Source organism: Coregonus clupeaformis, chromosome 16 (genome assembly GCF_020615455.1).
Source record: "Coregonus clupeaformis isolate EN_2021a chromosome 16, ASM2061545v1, whole genome shotgun sequence".
Lineage (NCBI taxonomy): Eukaryota > Metazoa > Chordata > Actinopteri > Salmoniformes > Salmonidae > Coregonus > Coregonus clupeaformis.
In genome coordinates, this window is record NC_059207.1 from 37,812,133 (window position 1) to 37,830,556 (window position 18,424).

Sequence of the window (18,424 nt, forward strand, 5' to 3'; positions counted from 1 at the left end):
GGGAATGATGAAACAAAACGGTTTCATCTAAACATACCTGAAAAAAGATTCACCGGATCTGTTTGCTTTGGTCAGGCTGTGTATATTGTGTGTTTTGTCTGACACCAGACTTACACTGTATTTTTCCCTCTATCACGTATCTGTTTCCCGGAAAACTGACATACTGTACATCATAAATCTTATCCTACCTTCAGCAGGGCAGGGAATGGTGACCTTGCTGTTAGCCACTTTGTCCATGATGGCATCTCCAGCCTCTGCGAAGGACGGGGCCTCTGTGGAACCGATAAAGGATATAGCATTATGACAGCACAGGGAATAAGATACACTATATGACCAAAGGTATGTGGACACCTGCTAGTCGAACATCTCATTCCAAAATCATGGGCATTAATATGGAGTTGGTGCCCCCTTTGCTGCTATAACAGCCTCCACTCTTCTGGGAAGGCTTTCCACTAGATGTTGGAACATTGCTGCGGGGACTTGCTTCCATTCAGCCGCAAGAGCATTAGTGAGGTCGAGCACTGATGTTGGGCGATTAGGACTTGCTCGCAGTCAGGGTTCCAATTCATCCCAAAGGTGTTCGATGGGGTTGAGATCAGGGCTCTGTGCAGGCCAGTCAAGTTCTTCCACACCAATATTGACAAACCATTGCTGTATGGACCTTGCTTTGTGCACAGGGGCATTGTCATGCTGAAACAGGAAAGGGCCTTCCCCAAACTGTTGCCACAAAGTTGGAAGCACAGAATCGTCTAGAATGTAATTGGATGTTGTAGCGTTAAGATTTCCCTTCACTGGAACTAAGGGGCCTGAACCATGAAAAACAGCCCCAGACCATTATTCCTCCTCCACCAAACTTTACAGTTGGCACTATGCATTGGGGCAGGTAGCATTCTCCTGGCATCCGGCAAACCCAGATTCGTCCGTCGGACTGCCAGATGGTGAAGTATGATTCATCACTCCAGAGAACGCGTTTCCACTGCTCCAGAGTCCAATGGCGGCGAGCTTTACACCACTCCAGCCAACTCTTGGCATTGCACATGGTGATCTTAGGCTTGTGTGCGGCTGCTCGGCCATGGAAACCCATTTCATGAAGCTCCCGACGAACAGTTATTGTGCTGACATTGCTTCCAGAGGCAGTTTGGAATTTGGTAGTGAGTGTTGCAACCGAGGACAGATTATTTTTACGCGCTACGCGCTTCAGCACTCGCCGGTCCCGTTCTGTGAGCTTGTGTGGCCTACCACTTTGCAGCTGAGCCGTTGTTGCTCCTAGACGTTTCCTTTTCACAATAACAGCACTTACAGTTGACTGGGGAAGCTCTAGCAGGGCAGAAATATGAAGAACTGACTTATTGGAAAGGTGGCATCCTATGACGGTGCCACATTGAAAGTCACTGAGTTCTTCAGTTAGGCCATTCTACTGCCAAAGTTTGTCTATGGAGATTGCATGGCTGTGTGCTAGATTTTATACACCTGTCACCAACGGGTGTGGCTGAAATAGCCGAATCCACTAATTTGAAGGGTGTCCATATACTTTTGTATATATAGTGTAAAGTGTTTATTTAGCATCATGAGTTATGTAAATTCTACTGTAAATCATAAGTGTAAAAGTTAGGTTGAGATCTTTACAAGATTTAGGCTTAGTTTTTGTTTGAAGGTTCCGCTAGAGTAGCATTAGGGTAAGACACTGTGAGGGTTAATCCTAGGTGTGGGGTGAAGATGTTGTGCTATTGGCCTGTGACAATGTGGGTCATGTCTCCTATACCCTCTACTCACTCGTCAACCTCCAGTTCTGGCTTCCTCTAATCCTTCCCTCAGCTAACTTTGACCTCTAAGGTCAAAGAGCACCTCAATCAACCCCCTAACACTAACAGACTGATCCATGCACTGGTCAACTAGAATGGGGTTTATAGGGCTGCTTGCAATCTGACCATATGGTGCTGCTTCCAGAGAAAGCACCTCTAAAGACTACTGTCCTTGTCTATTCTGTCTTTAAACTGGGACAGAGTTTGCTCTCATGTAGTGCTGAGCGATTAGTGCTTTTTGAGGTCGATTCGGTTTCGGTTCCATTATATTTTCGATTTCGGTTTTGATATATTTTTTAAACATTAAGCAGTATGCATTATGTTGGTTGAATGCTGTAACAACACAGAACAAAACAATTAATACAAGTCCATGATGTTAGGTACTGCTTACCACTTAGACCTATTAACCATCATTTATTCACATTACATTACTTTACTTTATTTCAATTGTTGTGTATATTACGTTTGTTTTATTTGATGACTTTATTATTTCATTCAAAGTAATCATCTCTCTATAGAGCTGCTGTCTATACTGTCTGACAAAATCACTATTTTAGTAGTTCTTCAAAGTAAATAAGTCATACTTTTATGACTGCTGAATACCATCTATCAATCACTTAGATCATGTATTTCCAGGTAGAGATACGTCGCGAAGCAACTGTTCTCTATCTCTCTCGATCGTGCATTCTACTGTCTCTTTCTTTTATGTAGCAGGCATAAAAGAAACACAGACCTGACAAGTAGGTGCGCAATGGATTTTGGTCATTGTAGTTAATTACCACGTTTTCTGCGCTAAATTATCTAGAATATTGGCCTGTTGGAAACTACAACTCCCTACTACATCACACAGTTCGGGCTTTATTTGATTTATCTCTAGAGAAACTGTGCAATGTGTGCATTGAGCTCACAGAAAAAAAAATGTAATTCAAATAATTGAACCAAAGTCAGTCAATTAGTTGTTTAAATGTTGGTTAACATCAGTATGAAAATGTATGCACTCACTAACTGTAAGTCACTCTGGATAAGAGCGTCTGCTAAATGACTAAAATGTAAAAATGTTAATCGCTCAGCACTACTCTCACGTAAACCTTGAGGTATCTGCTCTACATATACTATTACAGTTCTTGCTGTGTGAACTTCTTTCACCATGTAATGGTTTGGCTCAGTTAGTTTTCAGTGCTAATGGTAAGGGGTGTTATCAGTTGACGAAAGGATACATGGTTGTAAAGTATTGGGAAAGAGAAAAGCTGCATCACATTGATCAATCAGATCCCTCAAGTTAGAGACTCACCTAGCACCTCCAGTTTGACCTCCATGGTGTCCTGTCCAGCAGTGTTCTTGGCCACACAGCTGTAGGTGCCCTGGTCTGTGAGGCTGGCCCTGTGGATCCTGAGGGCTGCAGTGTCCCTGGCCCCGACAGGACGTCCGTTGTGGAACCAGCTGATCTCAGGGCTGGGCTCTCCCTGAACCACACATGGCAGAACCACTGTCTGGCCTATCAGAGCCTTCAGCAGGGACGGAGCTGTCTGGATCTTGGGCTTAGCTGGGAAACAAACAAACAAGGTTTGTTTCTCATGATATCTATTTGCCTGTTTAGCATATTGGGTCTTAGATGCATGACAGCATCTTGAACAGTGAAGTGAAACAGGTTCTCAGATTTTAAGTTCACGTAGTACCTACAAAGTGACTATCCATAAGGAGGTACCTTGTATGTGTAAATTGTAGTTGATGGACACGTTGCCTGCTGGGTTTTTTGCCGAGCATGTGTAAAGTTTACTATCAACCAGTTGGACATCAGTGATCTTCAGAGAGCCAGAAGGCAGCACGGTGAACCTGGACATGGAAAGAGGTCAGAGGTCAGGCTGGGGATAACACTGTCAGGAGTCACACTGAATATCTGCAACCCTGTTTGTGTTTTTGTGAATATATGCGAGTGTGTGTGTGTGTACACGTGTGCGTGCATGCCTGTGTAGTTCTGGCTGTTATAATACCATTGATATTGCATAATAGTAACTAAACTTCTCAACTGAACTGAAATCCCCAGCAGAATGTCATAACTATATTTGCTTTAACCTACCCAGCTGCAGAAATTGATAATATGCACAAATGTAAACAGTGCTCTGAGATTTATCTGGGATAAGTGTGTCTGCTAAGCAACTAAAATGTAGTTCGCTTAAGTGGAAAGGATCTGGAACCACAAAGACTCCTCTTCAACACTGCACATGTTGCCGTAACGCTCTGCCCCCCTACTGCTTCAAATCCAACCAGTAGCATACATCATTGAAACGGAATGACTGGCTCAGCAGTCAGTCTCTAAGTCACCTTAGCAGAGAGCAGGGAGCCGAGCACACACTGGAGACATGGACCCAACACACAGCCCCATCCATCTCCCCACATCACTCCCCACTGTGGTGTACACTCATCTGTGTCCACAGGCTGACTGGAACAAATTGGGCTAGAGAGGTCTGAGTGCAGCTCCCCAGCCTCCCTAACTGACACAGTGTGGGCTAGTGCTCCTCTCCTCTCCAGCTGTGCTAGCTCTCTCTGTCTGCAGTGTTGGGGCCTGTGGTGGAGGAGGTGGAAGAGAACAGGGCAACGGCAGCAGACACTCAGAACACCCACTGACTGAGTTATTCCAACAATCAGCTCCCCCATGCTCATACCGGCTGGGCCAGGGGATGGGGGGTAAATAGACTCCCTGATGGAGAGAATGCATCTGTCTGCTCCAGTAGCTGAAGGCAAAGGGGGTTGTTGGTGGACGTGTGTTATTCTCATCAGACAGCCAGGGCTGGTAGAGAGTAAAGAGTCAACATGCTCTTTTATGGCAAGAGATCCACAGGGGAACCAAATATCAAACAGGCTTTATTTCTGTCTCTTCTTCCGTCAGTGTTCCTCCCTTCTTCCTGTCAGCACACCCCTCCGCCTCTCCTCCCCCTCTCCTCCCTCTCTCCTTCCTGGCCCCACATGAATCATCCTCATTCTACCACAACCACAGCTTTCAACACTGTCGCTCAGTTCCTCCAGAAACATAGGGACTGGTCATTGCCAGTAAGTCTCCAGTCTGTGCCCTACAGACAGACACCACCAGACAGTGAAGTCTGTACCGAGCGACCATAGACCCAGGCATGTGTGGAACCAGATGTTATTCCTCAGAGAAGTTGTTATGCCTCAACCGTTAATGGCTGCTTTGGATAGCAGCCGGCTTCAATCAACATCCCTTGTAAAAGGAGTTGGTTAGTTAAGTCAGAGGTAAGGTAATCGCCTTGGTATGGTGAGAAACTTGCCCTTTATTGCCTATTTACCATTTTCACTGCTACATTCTTATGTGACCAGTACTTGGAGATGGGACTTCCTCTTACCAGGCAGTGACTGGAGGGATGGGCTGGCCGTTCCTGCTCCATGTGACCAGGGGAGAGGGCCTGCCCTGGACCTCACAGGGGAGGATGACCTCAGAGCCCACCTCGGCAGCCATCTTAACTGTGTTCTCCTGACTGCTCACACCTACGATCTTAGGCTTGGCTGGGGAAAAAGTAAACATTATATATTTTACACTGTACTTCCTCTATCAATGAAACACTTTGAAGAGAGACCATTAACACTGGACAGCCTTTGCAGAAAGTACATTTGCAGTTCTTACTGTTGACACTAAGCTGGATCTCACGGCTGGCGTAGCCCACTGCACTGGTGGCTGTGCAGATATATATGCCTGCATCCTCTGCAGTGGGGTTGAGGATGTGGAGGTAACCATCAGTGTCTGACTGGGCAGAGGACATGTCCCTGGGCAGGGGCTCCCTTCCCTGGGGGCAGAGCAGGCAGAGTGAGGCCCGGGCCCAGATACACACTCAACTGCACTGGGACACATATCTAGGCCAAAGGTTCAAAGCCCAACTTGCTATAATTACAGAGCCGAGCCCCCTTCCCAAACTAAACCAAATGGATGCTCTCTCTGTCTCGCTCTCTCTCTCTCTCTCTCTCTCTCACACACACACACACACACACACACACTTCCCTTTTGAACACAAGATGGCTTTTGCAGACTCACTTTCATCTGACAAGAATATATATTTGGTTGACTCTAGTGCACTAATCTGAGAATGTATGGAACGAGGCTGTGAAAAAACGTTCCATGACACAGGCAGCCGTATAATATATAAACAAGTGTTACATTAGTTTAAAGGTTATTAACATGATGTTAGTGGCCATTCATCTTAAGACGGATGGGCTGTGATTATAATCCCCACTAGATTCCCTTGTGCTAAATTATGCGATTTGTCACGGGCCATTTGTCATATGTGTTTCGAGAGATGGAGCCAAAACCATCATTAGAGAAAAAGTAGCTTCCGAGCAGAAAGCATAACATCCTACCTTGGACCAGACAATAGTTGGCTTGGGAACTCCACTGGATTCACATGACAGGGTGATGGCCACACCCTCATTGGCTATGTAGTGGTATGGACCAGCGCTGATCTCTGGGGGCACTGGGAAAGTAGGTCACAGCTGTCTACTGAGCATGGACAACCATGGAGGCAGAATTATCACTGGATTTAGCTCACAGCATCAGCCTTCAAGGCATTTCTTCATTACAACTTGTTGATGAACCCTAATCTGTGTGTCTGTCATTATTGTCTATGGACAAAATGACTGTTCATCAATGTATGCAGTTGATGAATCACTCTTAACTATAACACTGCAGGGTGATCAAGTTACTCAGAGGTTTTTTCCCATACTAATAGTCAGCATGTTCTTAAGATCATTAAATGACCCCATGACTATAACAGATTGGCATTTATTGGGATGACTCATGTACTGGAGGCAGCTCTGCAGAGTGGTCACTAACTGGCACAGCCACAAAGTCATGAATTTTAAACCTAACCCTAACCTTAACCCTAACCTTAACCACACTGCTAAGCCTAATGCCTAACTCTAACCTTAAATTAAGACAATTTTGACTTTGCAGCTGGCCCATCTAGCTCAGTTCTGCCTCCAGGCCAAGACTTATAACAATAAACGTCAACATGCATGACACTAGAGGATCTGCTATAGCCCTGTATTGACCATTCTGTAAATCTTATCTCCTCTCACCATGGACTTCCAGGCTGACAGATATGTTGACCGACCCCGCTACGTTCACCGCAGTGCAAACATACGTCCCAGCATCCTCTGGGAGTGCCCTCTCTATGTACAGGCTACCATCGCTCCTCAGGAACGTCCTGCCACTCAACCGCAGCTAGGGAACAGCAATGGATTCAATTAGACAATGATAAACACACATTGTAAGAGGTAGTAAGATTGTAAGATTATTTGGGACAGGTCATCCTCACTTGGTTTCCATTGTGGGTCCAGTGTCTCTCTGGCAGGGGTATTCCATCCAATAGCATGCAAGGAATGCTCAGAGACTGACCAATCCCAGTGGTGATGACTGGGGCACCATGTGCCAAAAAAGGGGGCTCTGTTGGACAGAGTGGGGGGATATCGTTACATGAGCAGACAGACAGAGATGCAAAGCAGCAGCTGAAAAAATAATGTAGGATCAAACTGAAACTATTATGGGGAGAGGCAGCAATGGATACTGGTGTTATCTATCAGTCGAGAAAGGTAAGACTGAACACAAAAACTAGTTCATACCCAGTCCACTGACACTGACTCTGGCCTCAGTCCTGATGGTTCCAAACTGGTTCTTGGCCTCACAGACATACACGCCTTCATCATCCAACCAGACACCTGTGGACCAATGTAAAGCGGGGGGAGAATACTGTTATCATGACCAAAGATATATACAGATTTCACTCTATAGGATGGAAATATATCTCCATGCAAACCTCAGTATGAGAAAGGTAACATGTGGAAGTGCTGTATTTAGAGTTGATAAGTGCATACTAACAAGAAATAATTTTCATCAACTTTGTTTCAACCGTCTACTGGCATTGTCTTGGTTTAATTATAATGTCATTAGGGTTAATTGAAAACTGATAAATACAATTAGGTGCAAAGTAGTACAGCTGCCTATACAACATGTCTTACACAGTATATTCTACTTAGACGACATGATGACAGATGAAAACATGATTCAAATGCCAGTGTCTACATGGCTGATGTAACCCATGTGAAGAGTAAACAGTGAAAGGGATGTGGTTCATGCATGTACAATATTTAGCCTACATGCAGTATCTGACCCATTCATTAATAGGACACTGGACTCTCTTACTATAAACAACGCCAGATAAAGACAGAAGCATCTGCTGCCGTTTAAGCAAATCAGGTCAGTATGTAGACAGATGGGGCGAGTGATGGAAGTCCACTTCTCCATTCAAATACTACTGTTTCTCCCTCCCCAATAAAAAAGAACAGCCTATAAATATTGAGGATCTAAGCTGTGGATATATCAATCTCTCTCTCCCTCTCTCCCTCCCTTCCTTCCTGGCCAAGGCTAAAGTCATGGTCAAAAAGATATTATAACCACAGCATACAGTTAAACTCGACTCAACCCTGATTTAACATGGAAATCTCTGTCAGTTCTCTAAGGCCCAAAGTGCCTCAGTTCCCCTCACTGGGGGAGAAAGGGGAGACACTCTGTTCATTCAGCAGTGCCAGCTGTATCCTGTTACGCTCACTCTCTTAAGAAAACGTTTACTGAATCTGATCTGAGGGGCTTCACCTCTTCTATATTTATGAACCCAAAGAATGTCAGCCATGCCAGTCACACACTTGGCGCCAATGGAGGTTGTGGTCTCTTTGGTGCCTGCTGCTTTGGTATGGAATTCAATAGCGGGGTAGTGAAATATTGTAAAGAACAATAGTGGGAAAGGGACATAAGACTCACTCTGGATCAGCAGATGCCCTTTTTCTAGTTGCACCTGGCTACCGCTGCTGTCTGCTTTAGTGAGAATCGGTCTCCCATCCTCTCGACGCCAGGTGACTTTGGGCAACGGGAAACCATGGGCGACACAGTGCAGCGTGACATTCTCCCCCACATCCGCCATCATGTCAACGGGGGTTTCTGAGAACAGAGGGGCCGCTGTGGGAGAAAGAGTAGGGAGATCAGTATGAAGTTCTCTATATTCAAATAGAGTGTATGAAAAGGATAGAGAACTACTCTACATAAAATACATAAATAGTCTGTATTACAACTACTTGGTTTATATAAAGGGTGCAATGCCTTACCGTTATTACTGGTTACCTGAAAGTGGCATTAATTCAGTAAGGCTAAAATGTCTGCCCTCACCTCCGACCTCCAGAATAACGGTAGCAGAAGAGGTTCCAGCAGGGTTTCTGGCCACACAGCTGTACTCCCCGGCATCCTTCTCCTGCACCCCTCGGATCTGCAGCGTCCCACGATGCACGTCCTGCTCAGCAAAAGGAACTAAGCCCACCTGCAGATCACCTGAGAAAAAACAAGAAAATGACACACAGACACGGTGACTTATTAATGAATGCAAATATCAACCTAACAAGTATCACAACGAATCACTCAGTGTCAGTATTTACCTTTGGACCATTTGACCAGAGGAGGGGGGACACCTGTTGCCCGGCACGCCAGAGTTGCATCACCTCCAACTGCCACCATCACAACATGTTTCACCACCCAGATACTGGGTTCCTCTGTAGGGAGGGAGGGGGAACCAAGATAGAGCTTAAATAATAAACATGATCAAAACATGTTTATTATCTACCAAATCGGAAAACAAGTTTACAATGTTATACATGATCAGAATAGCAAAGTCATGTGAAATTAATTTTGTAAATTGACTGGGCAGCGGCCCAGGCAGGAGGTAAAAATAGAAGTATCGCTGCCTGACATTTCACATGCCTTGTACGTCAGCGGAGACGTGACAGAGACAGACGCTACAGTAGTCGAGAGAGAGAGAGACAGCTGAAAGGATGAGACGATGCATCCAGCCAGAGCCAGCATGATGGTGTCTTGACAGATCAGTGTTGTTAAAAATGACACTCCCAGACAAAACTGAGCATAATACAAGTACACACCAGAGAGAAGCTGCCATGGTCCATCAGCGCTGTGCCCTCTGTCAAGCACTCACTGACAGCAATGCTAAAAATACATCCTGATGACTGTTAACTCTGCCCACACAGGGAAGTTTTAACCCGCTGAGCAAGACAGGGGGAAATATGCCACTGTCAATCTGAGCTCTACTCACAGCTAGACAACATAGCCCAAACACCATGGATCAGGTAGAAATTCATTCAAACAGCACTAAACAAAGTTTTCTAACACATAAACCATACAAAAGTGACCGAACTCTGAACTCTGAAAATGTATGCCTGGGGAACAGAAGATAGAATAATCTTGAGTTGAACTAGTCTAGAGAGCACCTGTCATAGCCTTTATAGAGCTGTCTCACTCAACCTATGATAGGACTGGGACTGTATAGACATCTCTACCCACCTGTATAATTGAGAGACACAGTCTGTTTAGCAGTTCCAGCCTCATTTGTCGCAAGACATGTGTAGTTCCCAGCATCCTCAGGGAGGGCATCTCTGATTGTTAGGCCACCATGTTTGGATATATTCATCCTGTATCATGTAAGACAGTCATCAGTCATGGGAATTCATGTTTGTTGATTTAGATGATTACAAATACAGATGTCTCGATGAAATTCATCACTAGCTGTCCAAAGAACAGTTTGGATCGTTTGAGGCATATCTCTTTTAAAAATGTATTTATTGGCAGCCATATAATGTAAATGTACAAAAAATCTGGAATAATATCATTTTGTGGTTAGATGTAACTATAAAATGAAGCAAACGAGATGTGACATTTGTATATTCATAGTAGGCTTTTAAAATAGAATCAAACAAGTCTCTGCAGCTGCTGTCGTGTAGGTGTTGAGTGGGCTGAGAGTTTCTTTACCTTGGCTGATTAGTGAGGAAGATGTTTCCATGACTCCAGAAGAGCTGTGGAGGGGGGGAGCCAGACACTGTGCAGATGAGGCGGACCTCAGACCCCCTGGAGAAGGCTTGGCTCTGGGGGCTGACTACCACAGAAGGGGCCTCTACAGAGACAGAGAAGATCCATAGGAAAGAGCTGATGACTCATGTCCCAGTCATGGCTTTATGATAAGTCATTTATTACAGGCAGCGGTGATCATGGCTAAACTGTGGTAAACCTCTGCTAGTCTGGGGCAGAGCAGGATTAACAGGGAGGGCCTGACGTCATGATCACAGCGGATCACAGTCAGAGACATGTTTCAAAATTTGTTTGGTCGTTTTCAGACGCATTACAAGAGTCTGAGGCCATGCCCATGATAGAAGCCGCAATTTTCAACTTGCATCAATTGGGCTGATTTGAAACATGTTCTGACTGGGAGCGTTTCTGGAGAAGTGGATAAGTCCTTCTACTAAGGCAGTAATGAAAAGCAGATGCCAGAGGCCTGGAAGAGGTATGGAGGAGGCCCTGGTGTGTTAAGTGTTTAAGCAGATAACCGGTGCGTTGCAATTGGGGTGCGGTGAGCTACAGTACCTGGGACGAGCAGCCACACTGTGACTCGACTGTCTCCATGGGCGTTGGTGGCCACACACTGGTACTGGCCGGCGTCCTGGGGCCGCACCCCACTGATCTCCAGGAAGGAGTTGGGCAAGACCCTTACCCTCCCGGAGCGGGCCAGGATAGTGAGGCCTGCCCGCTGCCAGGTCAGGTTGTGGCGCATGGAGCCCTCCACCTGGCAGGCCAGCACAGCAACGGCCCCCACAGTAGAGCTCACGTTCACTGGGGCCTTCAGCACTGGAGGAGGCTCTGTCTCATGGGAAACACAGAATCAACACAGTGAGACAAACAACACACTATCAGCAGGGACTAAACAGTACAGACATAGTATACTGTCAATGTAAACATTTGGAATTACATGTTTTATATCAGTGGAATTTATATAAGCAATATATAAATATGATAAGTATTTTGGAATGGTTTTCAAAGCTTTGACTAGCTAAGTGGTGTGTGTTTGTTCTTCTGACATACCTCTCACAGTCAGCTGTGTGAGGGCTCGTCCCAGTCCTGCGCTGCTCTGAGCGATGCACTCGTACGGACCCTCATCCTCACCTGAGGCATGCGGAATCTCCCATGATGCTTTGCCAGAGAACCTGAGACACATGAACAGTTAGCTGGCAGGTGAGTGATGATGGGAACACGATACTGTCTTACAGCCTCTCTGGCACAGAGACACAGTGAATACCTCTCACCAGAGGTCGGCATTATTTCATGTATGTAATTCAAAACAGTGTCAGAACACTGTAGTCCCATGTAGCACAGCTGGTAGAGCATGGCGCTTGCAACGCCAGGGTTGTGGGTTCGATTCCCACGGGGGACCAGTATGAAAATGTATGCACTCACTAACTGTAAGTCGCTCTGGATAAGAGCGTCTGCTAAAAATGTAAACAGAGAGAGATAATAATGCTTTGTTAACTTTCCAAGATGACACAATTGAATGCGTAATGTACACAAAATCTACTGTGTATACCCGTCTCCTGATTGATGCACCAATGAAAGGCAACAGAGTCGATCGGCACTAATGTCTTGCAGAGCTGGTAACTGCTAACAGTGCACTGTGTCATACCCCATGACCTAATCAGCTGTTTCACAGGGTATTGCGTGCATTTGGCAGTATCACCCAAAAGGAGGGCAAGTCAAGTGTCATAGTGTGTTCAACGAACAGAAGGGACAGACACTCACTGGAACAACTTTTCCTCTCCAAGAGACACTCCACTCCGGGTGAACCTCAGTCTATAGGGAACATCGCTCTCTACCGAACAGCCAATCATAGCGGGCTGCATATAAAAGCTGTTAACCACATTGGGCATGCTCACCGCTGGGGGATCTGTTTCAAGACAAAAAGGAGAGCAGGGAAGAGGTCACACAAAGGACTGGGGCTGTCTGTGAGACACTAGGATGGAGACTGAGGAGAGGGGTCTCTTACCTGGGATGATGTTTGTGTAGGAGACACTGGACAACCTTTGGAAGCGGTTACCTTCCTCATCCTTCCCTGTCACCTTGAGGAAGAAGCTTTGGGAAGGAGTGCGAAATTCTGGGACACTCCAGAGTCCTCGGCTGCCCCTGTCAGAGGGCAGAGGCACAGGGAGGGTGCGTAGGGAGCGTCCTGAACCTGACACTAACTCCATGTGACTCAGCTGACCTGGGGGCTTCAGTCCTGTACACTTCAGCAACACATGGGCTGGAACTCCTATGGAAGGGGGGGAAAGCCAAATGTTATTCAAAGCAATCACATATACATACAAAGATGTAAAATTGCTTGTACACATTACCTTTGATGGGTCTCTCCCTGGTATAGTTGAACTCAGACACTGGTATACTGGAGAACCCAGCCCGGAAGTCCAGATTGCTGACCCCTGTAACTCTCAGAGTGTGGCGGCCACCGCAGCCCACCTGGACATAGAAAGGGGACATTCAGTTGTTGTTTTGTGCATCAGAGGCGACTAAAGCAGTTATCTCATTCTCACTGCAGGATGATCACAACCATGTCAGGAGGATCTACAGTACAGTACCTTCAGAGTCCAGGCTCCAGGTCGGGGGAACTTCAGGTTGACAACACGGGCTGAGTTTGGGATATTCAGTAGCTCTGTGAGGCCCTGCTCTACTCCAACAATGCGACCTAAGCAATTGAAACACATAACAATGTAATTTAAAAATGTGAAATAGCATTTGATGTTAAGCTAAATGGATATATAGTATTATTCTCAAGTAGTGACAACGTTATTTGATATCTATACAGCGAGAATACATAATGAAAGCATAATGTACCAAGGGGATCCCTGAGCTTAATCTGAGGGGCTGGCCCACTAAGTGACACAGTGACCTCCTTCAGGCTGGGGTCAAAGGGCACCTCCCACTGGTTCTCCTGAGCGCTGTCATGGTTGGAGGAGAGCAGGTGGACCTTCAGGGCCTGTACTGTTTCTTCCACCCACTTCAAGACCTGGCAGGAGAGAAGACATCATCTCAGCAAGATAGCAGCACACCTCACACAGCACACAGCTAGAGGACAAACTAGACAGGTGTGGTCTGGAACCTGTTACACTAGACTAGACTATATAGACATTCTGGCAAAGACCTCTACTGGAAACCCAATCAGAGAGAAAGGACAGGAAGGATGTGCATGTGGCCTCATGACCCATCTCTGATTCTGAAATTGTCTGCTTCAACACTGCAAGCTGGTCTTTGTCTTTGGACCATTCTTCCATTGCCAAAGTATGTCTCAAAGGGATCTTCCATAAACAAAAGGAAAGTGAAACAGCTCAACTGTCAAAAAGATAACATACAGTTTTCTGCAATTAAGGCTAGAAATGGCTCAACCTTTTTACTCTGTGTTATCTGTCAAATTGGTTGGGCTTTAAATAGCAGATGTGGCCTGAGAGGACTTGTCTGGTCTGGAGTTGATGGGATTGTGGCGGCTTCACTCTAAAATGAGGGCTATTATCTTTATCTCCGAGAAAAGATGACCCAATGTATGGCTTCTGCTGAGACTGAAATAACCCTGGGTGGCTTGATTGTATTCAATTCCAGTAGTAAACATCACTGAGTATACTTTTCCCCCATGACTATTACTGTAGAATATTTGACAGCTAGAATTTTTATGTTTGCGTTTTCAACCCTGTGGGTGAAATCATGCTGATGGTTAAGATTCCGAAGAAAAACAACCTGTGTCCTTCCTCCTTTACAGGAAAAGAAGAGCATAACCTGTTGTGTAACTGTGTCTCATTCATTTCACTGACTGGACCATCCTTTTTCCCATCTTTTAAGTGCTTAACAAGCAACTGTGGTCTTGTATTTTTTTTGACCCCACAATCGTGAGGGCAGACATTATGGTTGCATTGTGTCTATAATAAAACAAACTGAAAAGATTGCTTCAGTGGCCCCTCTGAGAAAAGGGGCTTATTCAACACATCTTCATATATTTAGGAATAATGGAGAAGATTGGAGTGAGCAAAGCCTTTGATCATTTAATTAGCAGGCCTCCCCTCTCGGTGTACCGGCCCACTGGGTGCTCTCAGCAGCTGGTTCCTCTCAGAGTTTACAACTGGAAACAGCTGTACGGTCTGCCACATGTGCAGCCATCCCCAGCAGAGCAGGAAACTGCTGTAGAGTGACCTACATCTTCCACAAGCCGGTGTCTATTTCATCTCCAGCACCCAGGGAGGACACAGAGTAGACATTCATCTCCCCACAGCCTTAGACAAAGGGACATGGAGACTCAGAGACATTCATCTCCCCACAGCCTTAGATAAAGGGACATGGAGAATCAGAGACATTCATCTCCCCACAGCCTTAGATAAAGGGACATGGAGAATCAGAGACATTCATCTCCCCACAGCCTTAGATAAAGGGACATGGAGAATCAGAGACATTCATCTCCCCACAGCCTTAGACAAAGGGACATGGAGACTCAGAGACACATTGACAGACCTGCTGCTGTCTGGTCTGGCCAAGGTGTGTCTCAAGGAAAATGCTGTGTTCTGATGCTGCTGCTACAGCTGCTCCCTGCCTGGGCCATGGAGAATCTACAGGTCTTTGAAACCTCATCCACTGTGTCTTGGCTAAACAGGCACATGCCGGTGTGTCAGGAAGAAGCATCTCCGCTATTCTAGGAATTGAGACAGGAGGGTGGGCAGAGGAAGGTCAGCTAATGCTGAGGAGATGCACTATTCTTTTCTTCCTCCAGCTTGGTGGTTGTCTACAGGGATTCCTCCTCCTCACACCCCTTTGAACCCTCCCAGTAGACCGCCTGACTGATGGTTTCTCCCATCGTGGTTGGGGAACCTACAGACTACAGCCCTCCTTGCAGACAGGGATCACCAAGCTCCTGCTCTGGGGTTAAGACACCACCACCATTGCGGTGAGGGAAGAGACGGGGTGCCAGGAACCAGGCTATTAGGCCAGATCAGTCCCAGATGGACCCCCGTTCTCCTATTGGATGGGAATGTCAAAACACCTGCCTTGCCTTTCCCCCAGACAACAGTTTAGCACATCTGTCTTCCTGTCTCTGAGAGCAGGTCTAGACCACAGAGAATGGTTTTGTTCACTAACCTCAGGAACATGACAGAGGATACAGGTTAACTGGATTTCATTTATATTTTCACAAACACTCCTGTCCCTTTAACTCACTACTGGGCCCACCTGATAAGGAAATAATTAGGCCAATATTACCAGTGGTTATTTTATGGAAGGAAGTCCTGCTATTTCAGTGAGGAGTGCGTGTGGATCACAGGAGGTTGGTGGCACCTTCATTGGGGAGAACGGGCTTGTGGTAATGGCTGGAACGGAATGGTTCCCATGTGTTTGATGCCATTCCATTCGCTCCATTCCAGACATTATTATAAGCCGTCCTCCCCTCAGCAGCCTCCACTGGTGTGGATTTGAAACACAGAGACACAAACATGCATTGGCCAGGCTACTGCCAAGGTGATCATAGACAGTCTACAGTAGATTATAGAGGGACAGCAATAACACTTGAGCTCATGGCCTGTCCTGTCTCTTTATCATCCTTATTGAGTCTAGGCTGAGGCAACAGAACAGACATCCTCCATACGTATGGATCAGTGCAAGGATGAAACCTTCCAGAGCCCAGAATGATTTCTCTTGGCCAGGTTCTCAGCCCTCTCACATCCTTCACACACTGAGAACTGAGGATGGCCTCCGTGACCATTAGGACCAGAATCAAAGCTTTAGACAACGCATTAGTGTTCTTTTTCTGCCCAAGCTCGGGATTGTTTGGCAGATTGCTCCAGTGATTACAACGAGTTAAGTCTTAAGAGTTGAAGGAGTGTCACACACAAGGTTTCACAATAAGTTGTTGTGTGTGGACTTGGAGTCAGCTCCAGTGGGCAGCTGTGTTGGAGAGGGAGAGGGAAGCCATGACAGATCATATCCTGGGATTAGAGAGTAAAATATAAGCAGTCTGTTTTCTCTCCACATCTCCCCCCGATACCACAAAAGACTGTGTATATTTGATTTGGCAGCAGTTTATTAAACTCATATTAAGGGGGACGATGTTAGTTAGATTTGAGGTACTCATGCGGTTTCTAAGGATTAAAGGATTTACATTCATTTAGTAATAACATGCCACCTAGGAGTTACAATCCCACTGGTTGTAAACGCATCTGAAATATGGTAGTAGTTCTCCATGTGGATCCATGCTAAATGAGTGGAGAGAAGAGCATGATATTTTAAAGGTATAATGGGTCACATTAAAACATAAAGGCACTCCAGCCACTATCCACACTCGGGCCCAGGTTGAGAGGACTGTTTTCTGTTGGGGGTGTGAATGTGGTGCCTCAGCTCCTCACTGTTGACTCAGCATGCTTGAAAATAATATAAATTAGTTTGATGACTCTCCGCTTCTGATTCTCACCTCATTGACCTGCTGCTTGTTCAGGTGAAAGATCTGTCCAGAGCTGGTGGCAGCGATCTCCTCATAGGCTCTGTACCCAGGCTGAGAGCGGTCTCCACAGTCCCCAGTCAGCACAAACACAACCTGGGTGCACACAGAGGACAGGAGTGGAAGGTTATTATTACTTAACTTATACTGAGATTATTGTAATCATACATTGCAATCAATCATTACCTGTGACTGTCGGAGCTGCACCAGCTGCAGCACGTCCCGTTTGAGGTGGTAGTCCTTGGCCCTGGCGTCAGTGAACACGTAGATAAAGGAGCTTGGTAGAGACACCTCCAGGGCCTTCTTTATGGCTCCTATACTCATCTCTGGACAGTCTCCACCTCCCTGAGAGAAGACAACACACAGACCATTGATCCAAAGCCATCACTGAGGGCCTCAATAGGAACAGGCAATACATCACTATGCATAGACCTGTGCTGTGCTATGTAGCCTAACCATAATCTTATTGAAACTATGGGCTTCAAATTCTAAGTAGTCTGCATTTCTATTGTACAGATCCTACATAGCCTACCTCTTTTCTGGTCTACAGATTGATATCAAGCATGTACAGCCTATCCTATGGAGTCTGACAGATGTTCTGGCGGAGATGGTATAGCTCTAACGTTGTAACAGGCTTTGGTTCTGGTACACACCTGGACAAACAGCTCCTGCAGATCCTGCTGGAACTTCTTTGGGTCAGTGGTGATGGACACAGGGCCAATCTCTAGGAGAACACATCATGTGGATGCTATTAACATTATACATGACGAATGGCTGGATAATCAAAGGCCAATCAATAAAAGCCGAATATGAAAGATAAAAAGATAGGTCAGTTGCACTGAATAATTATAGGGTGCTGGATGATCGTCCATGGTTAAATGGTAGTCCATGCTGCTCCCTCATAAAGAATGCCTGTAGTACCCTAATTTATTAGTGGTGGACAATTAAATATCACATACATGCTAGATGATATAATAATATAGCATGTCTGTGGTGGTATTATAATAATAATAAGTCATTTAGCAGACGCTCTTATCCAGAGCGACTTACAGGAGCAATTAGGGTTAAGTGCCTTGCTCAAGGGCACATCCACAGATCTTTCACCTAGTCGGCTCGGGGATTAGAACCAGCGACCTTTCGGTTACTGGCACAATGCTCTTAACCACTAAGCTACATGCCACCCGTTATTATTATTGTGCCATCTCTGGGTCAAAAAGCCCATGA

General features: G+C 45.8%; 1 protein-coding gene across 1 annotated transcript in view; it reads right to left on the minus strand.

Annotated features, from left to right (window-relative positions):
• Positions 1-18,424, minus strand: part of LOC121583963 (hemicentin-1-like) — a 97,437-nt gene that overhangs the window by 75,725 nt on the left and 3,288 nt on the right. Inside the window, exons 2-25 of the mRNA XM_045225706.1 lie at positions 17,854-17,924; positions 17,387-17,545; positions 17,174-17,296; positions 13,570-13,741; positions 13,314-13,420; positions 13,074-13,194; positions 12,728-12,991; positions 12,484-12,628; positions 11,773-11,894; positions 11,278-11,550; positions 10,669-10,810; positions 10,204-10,331; positions 9,288-9,401; positions 9,025-9,183; positions 8,623-8,817; positions 7,428-7,523; positions 7,124-7,251; positions 6,885-7,029; positions 6,168-6,280; positions 5,440-5,599; positions 5,162-5,321; positions 3,508-3,635; positions 3,094-3,345; positions 189-272 (exon numbers count right to left, since the gene is read on the minus strand). Of these exons, the coding sequence (XP_045081641.1) occupies positions 189-272; positions 3,094-3,345; positions 3,508-3,635; positions 5,162-5,321; positions 5,440-5,599; positions 6,168-6,280; positions 6,885-7,029; positions 7,124-7,251; positions 7,428-7,523; positions 8,623-8,817; positions 9,025-9,183; positions 9,288-9,401; positions 10,204-10,331; positions 10,669-10,810; positions 11,278-11,550; positions 11,773-11,894; positions 12,484-12,628; positions 12,728-12,991; positions 13,074-13,194; positions 13,314-13,420; positions 13,570-13,741; positions 17,174-17,296; positions 17,387-17,545; positions 17,854-17,924 (3,561 nt within the window). The remainder of the gene's footprint in view (positions 1-188; positions 273-3,093; positions 3,346-3,507; positions 3,636-5,161; positions 5,322-5,439; positions 5,600-6,167; positions 6,281-6,884; positions 7,030-7,123; positions 7,252-7,427; positions 7,524-8,622; positions 8,818-9,024; positions 9,184-9,287; positions 9,402-10,203; positions 10,332-10,668; positions 10,811-11,277; positions 11,551-11,772; positions 11,895-12,483; positions 12,629-12,727; positions 12,992-13,073; positions 13,195-13,313; positions 13,421-13,569; positions 13,742-17,173; positions 17,297-17,386; positions 17,546-17,853; positions 17,925-18,424) is intronic.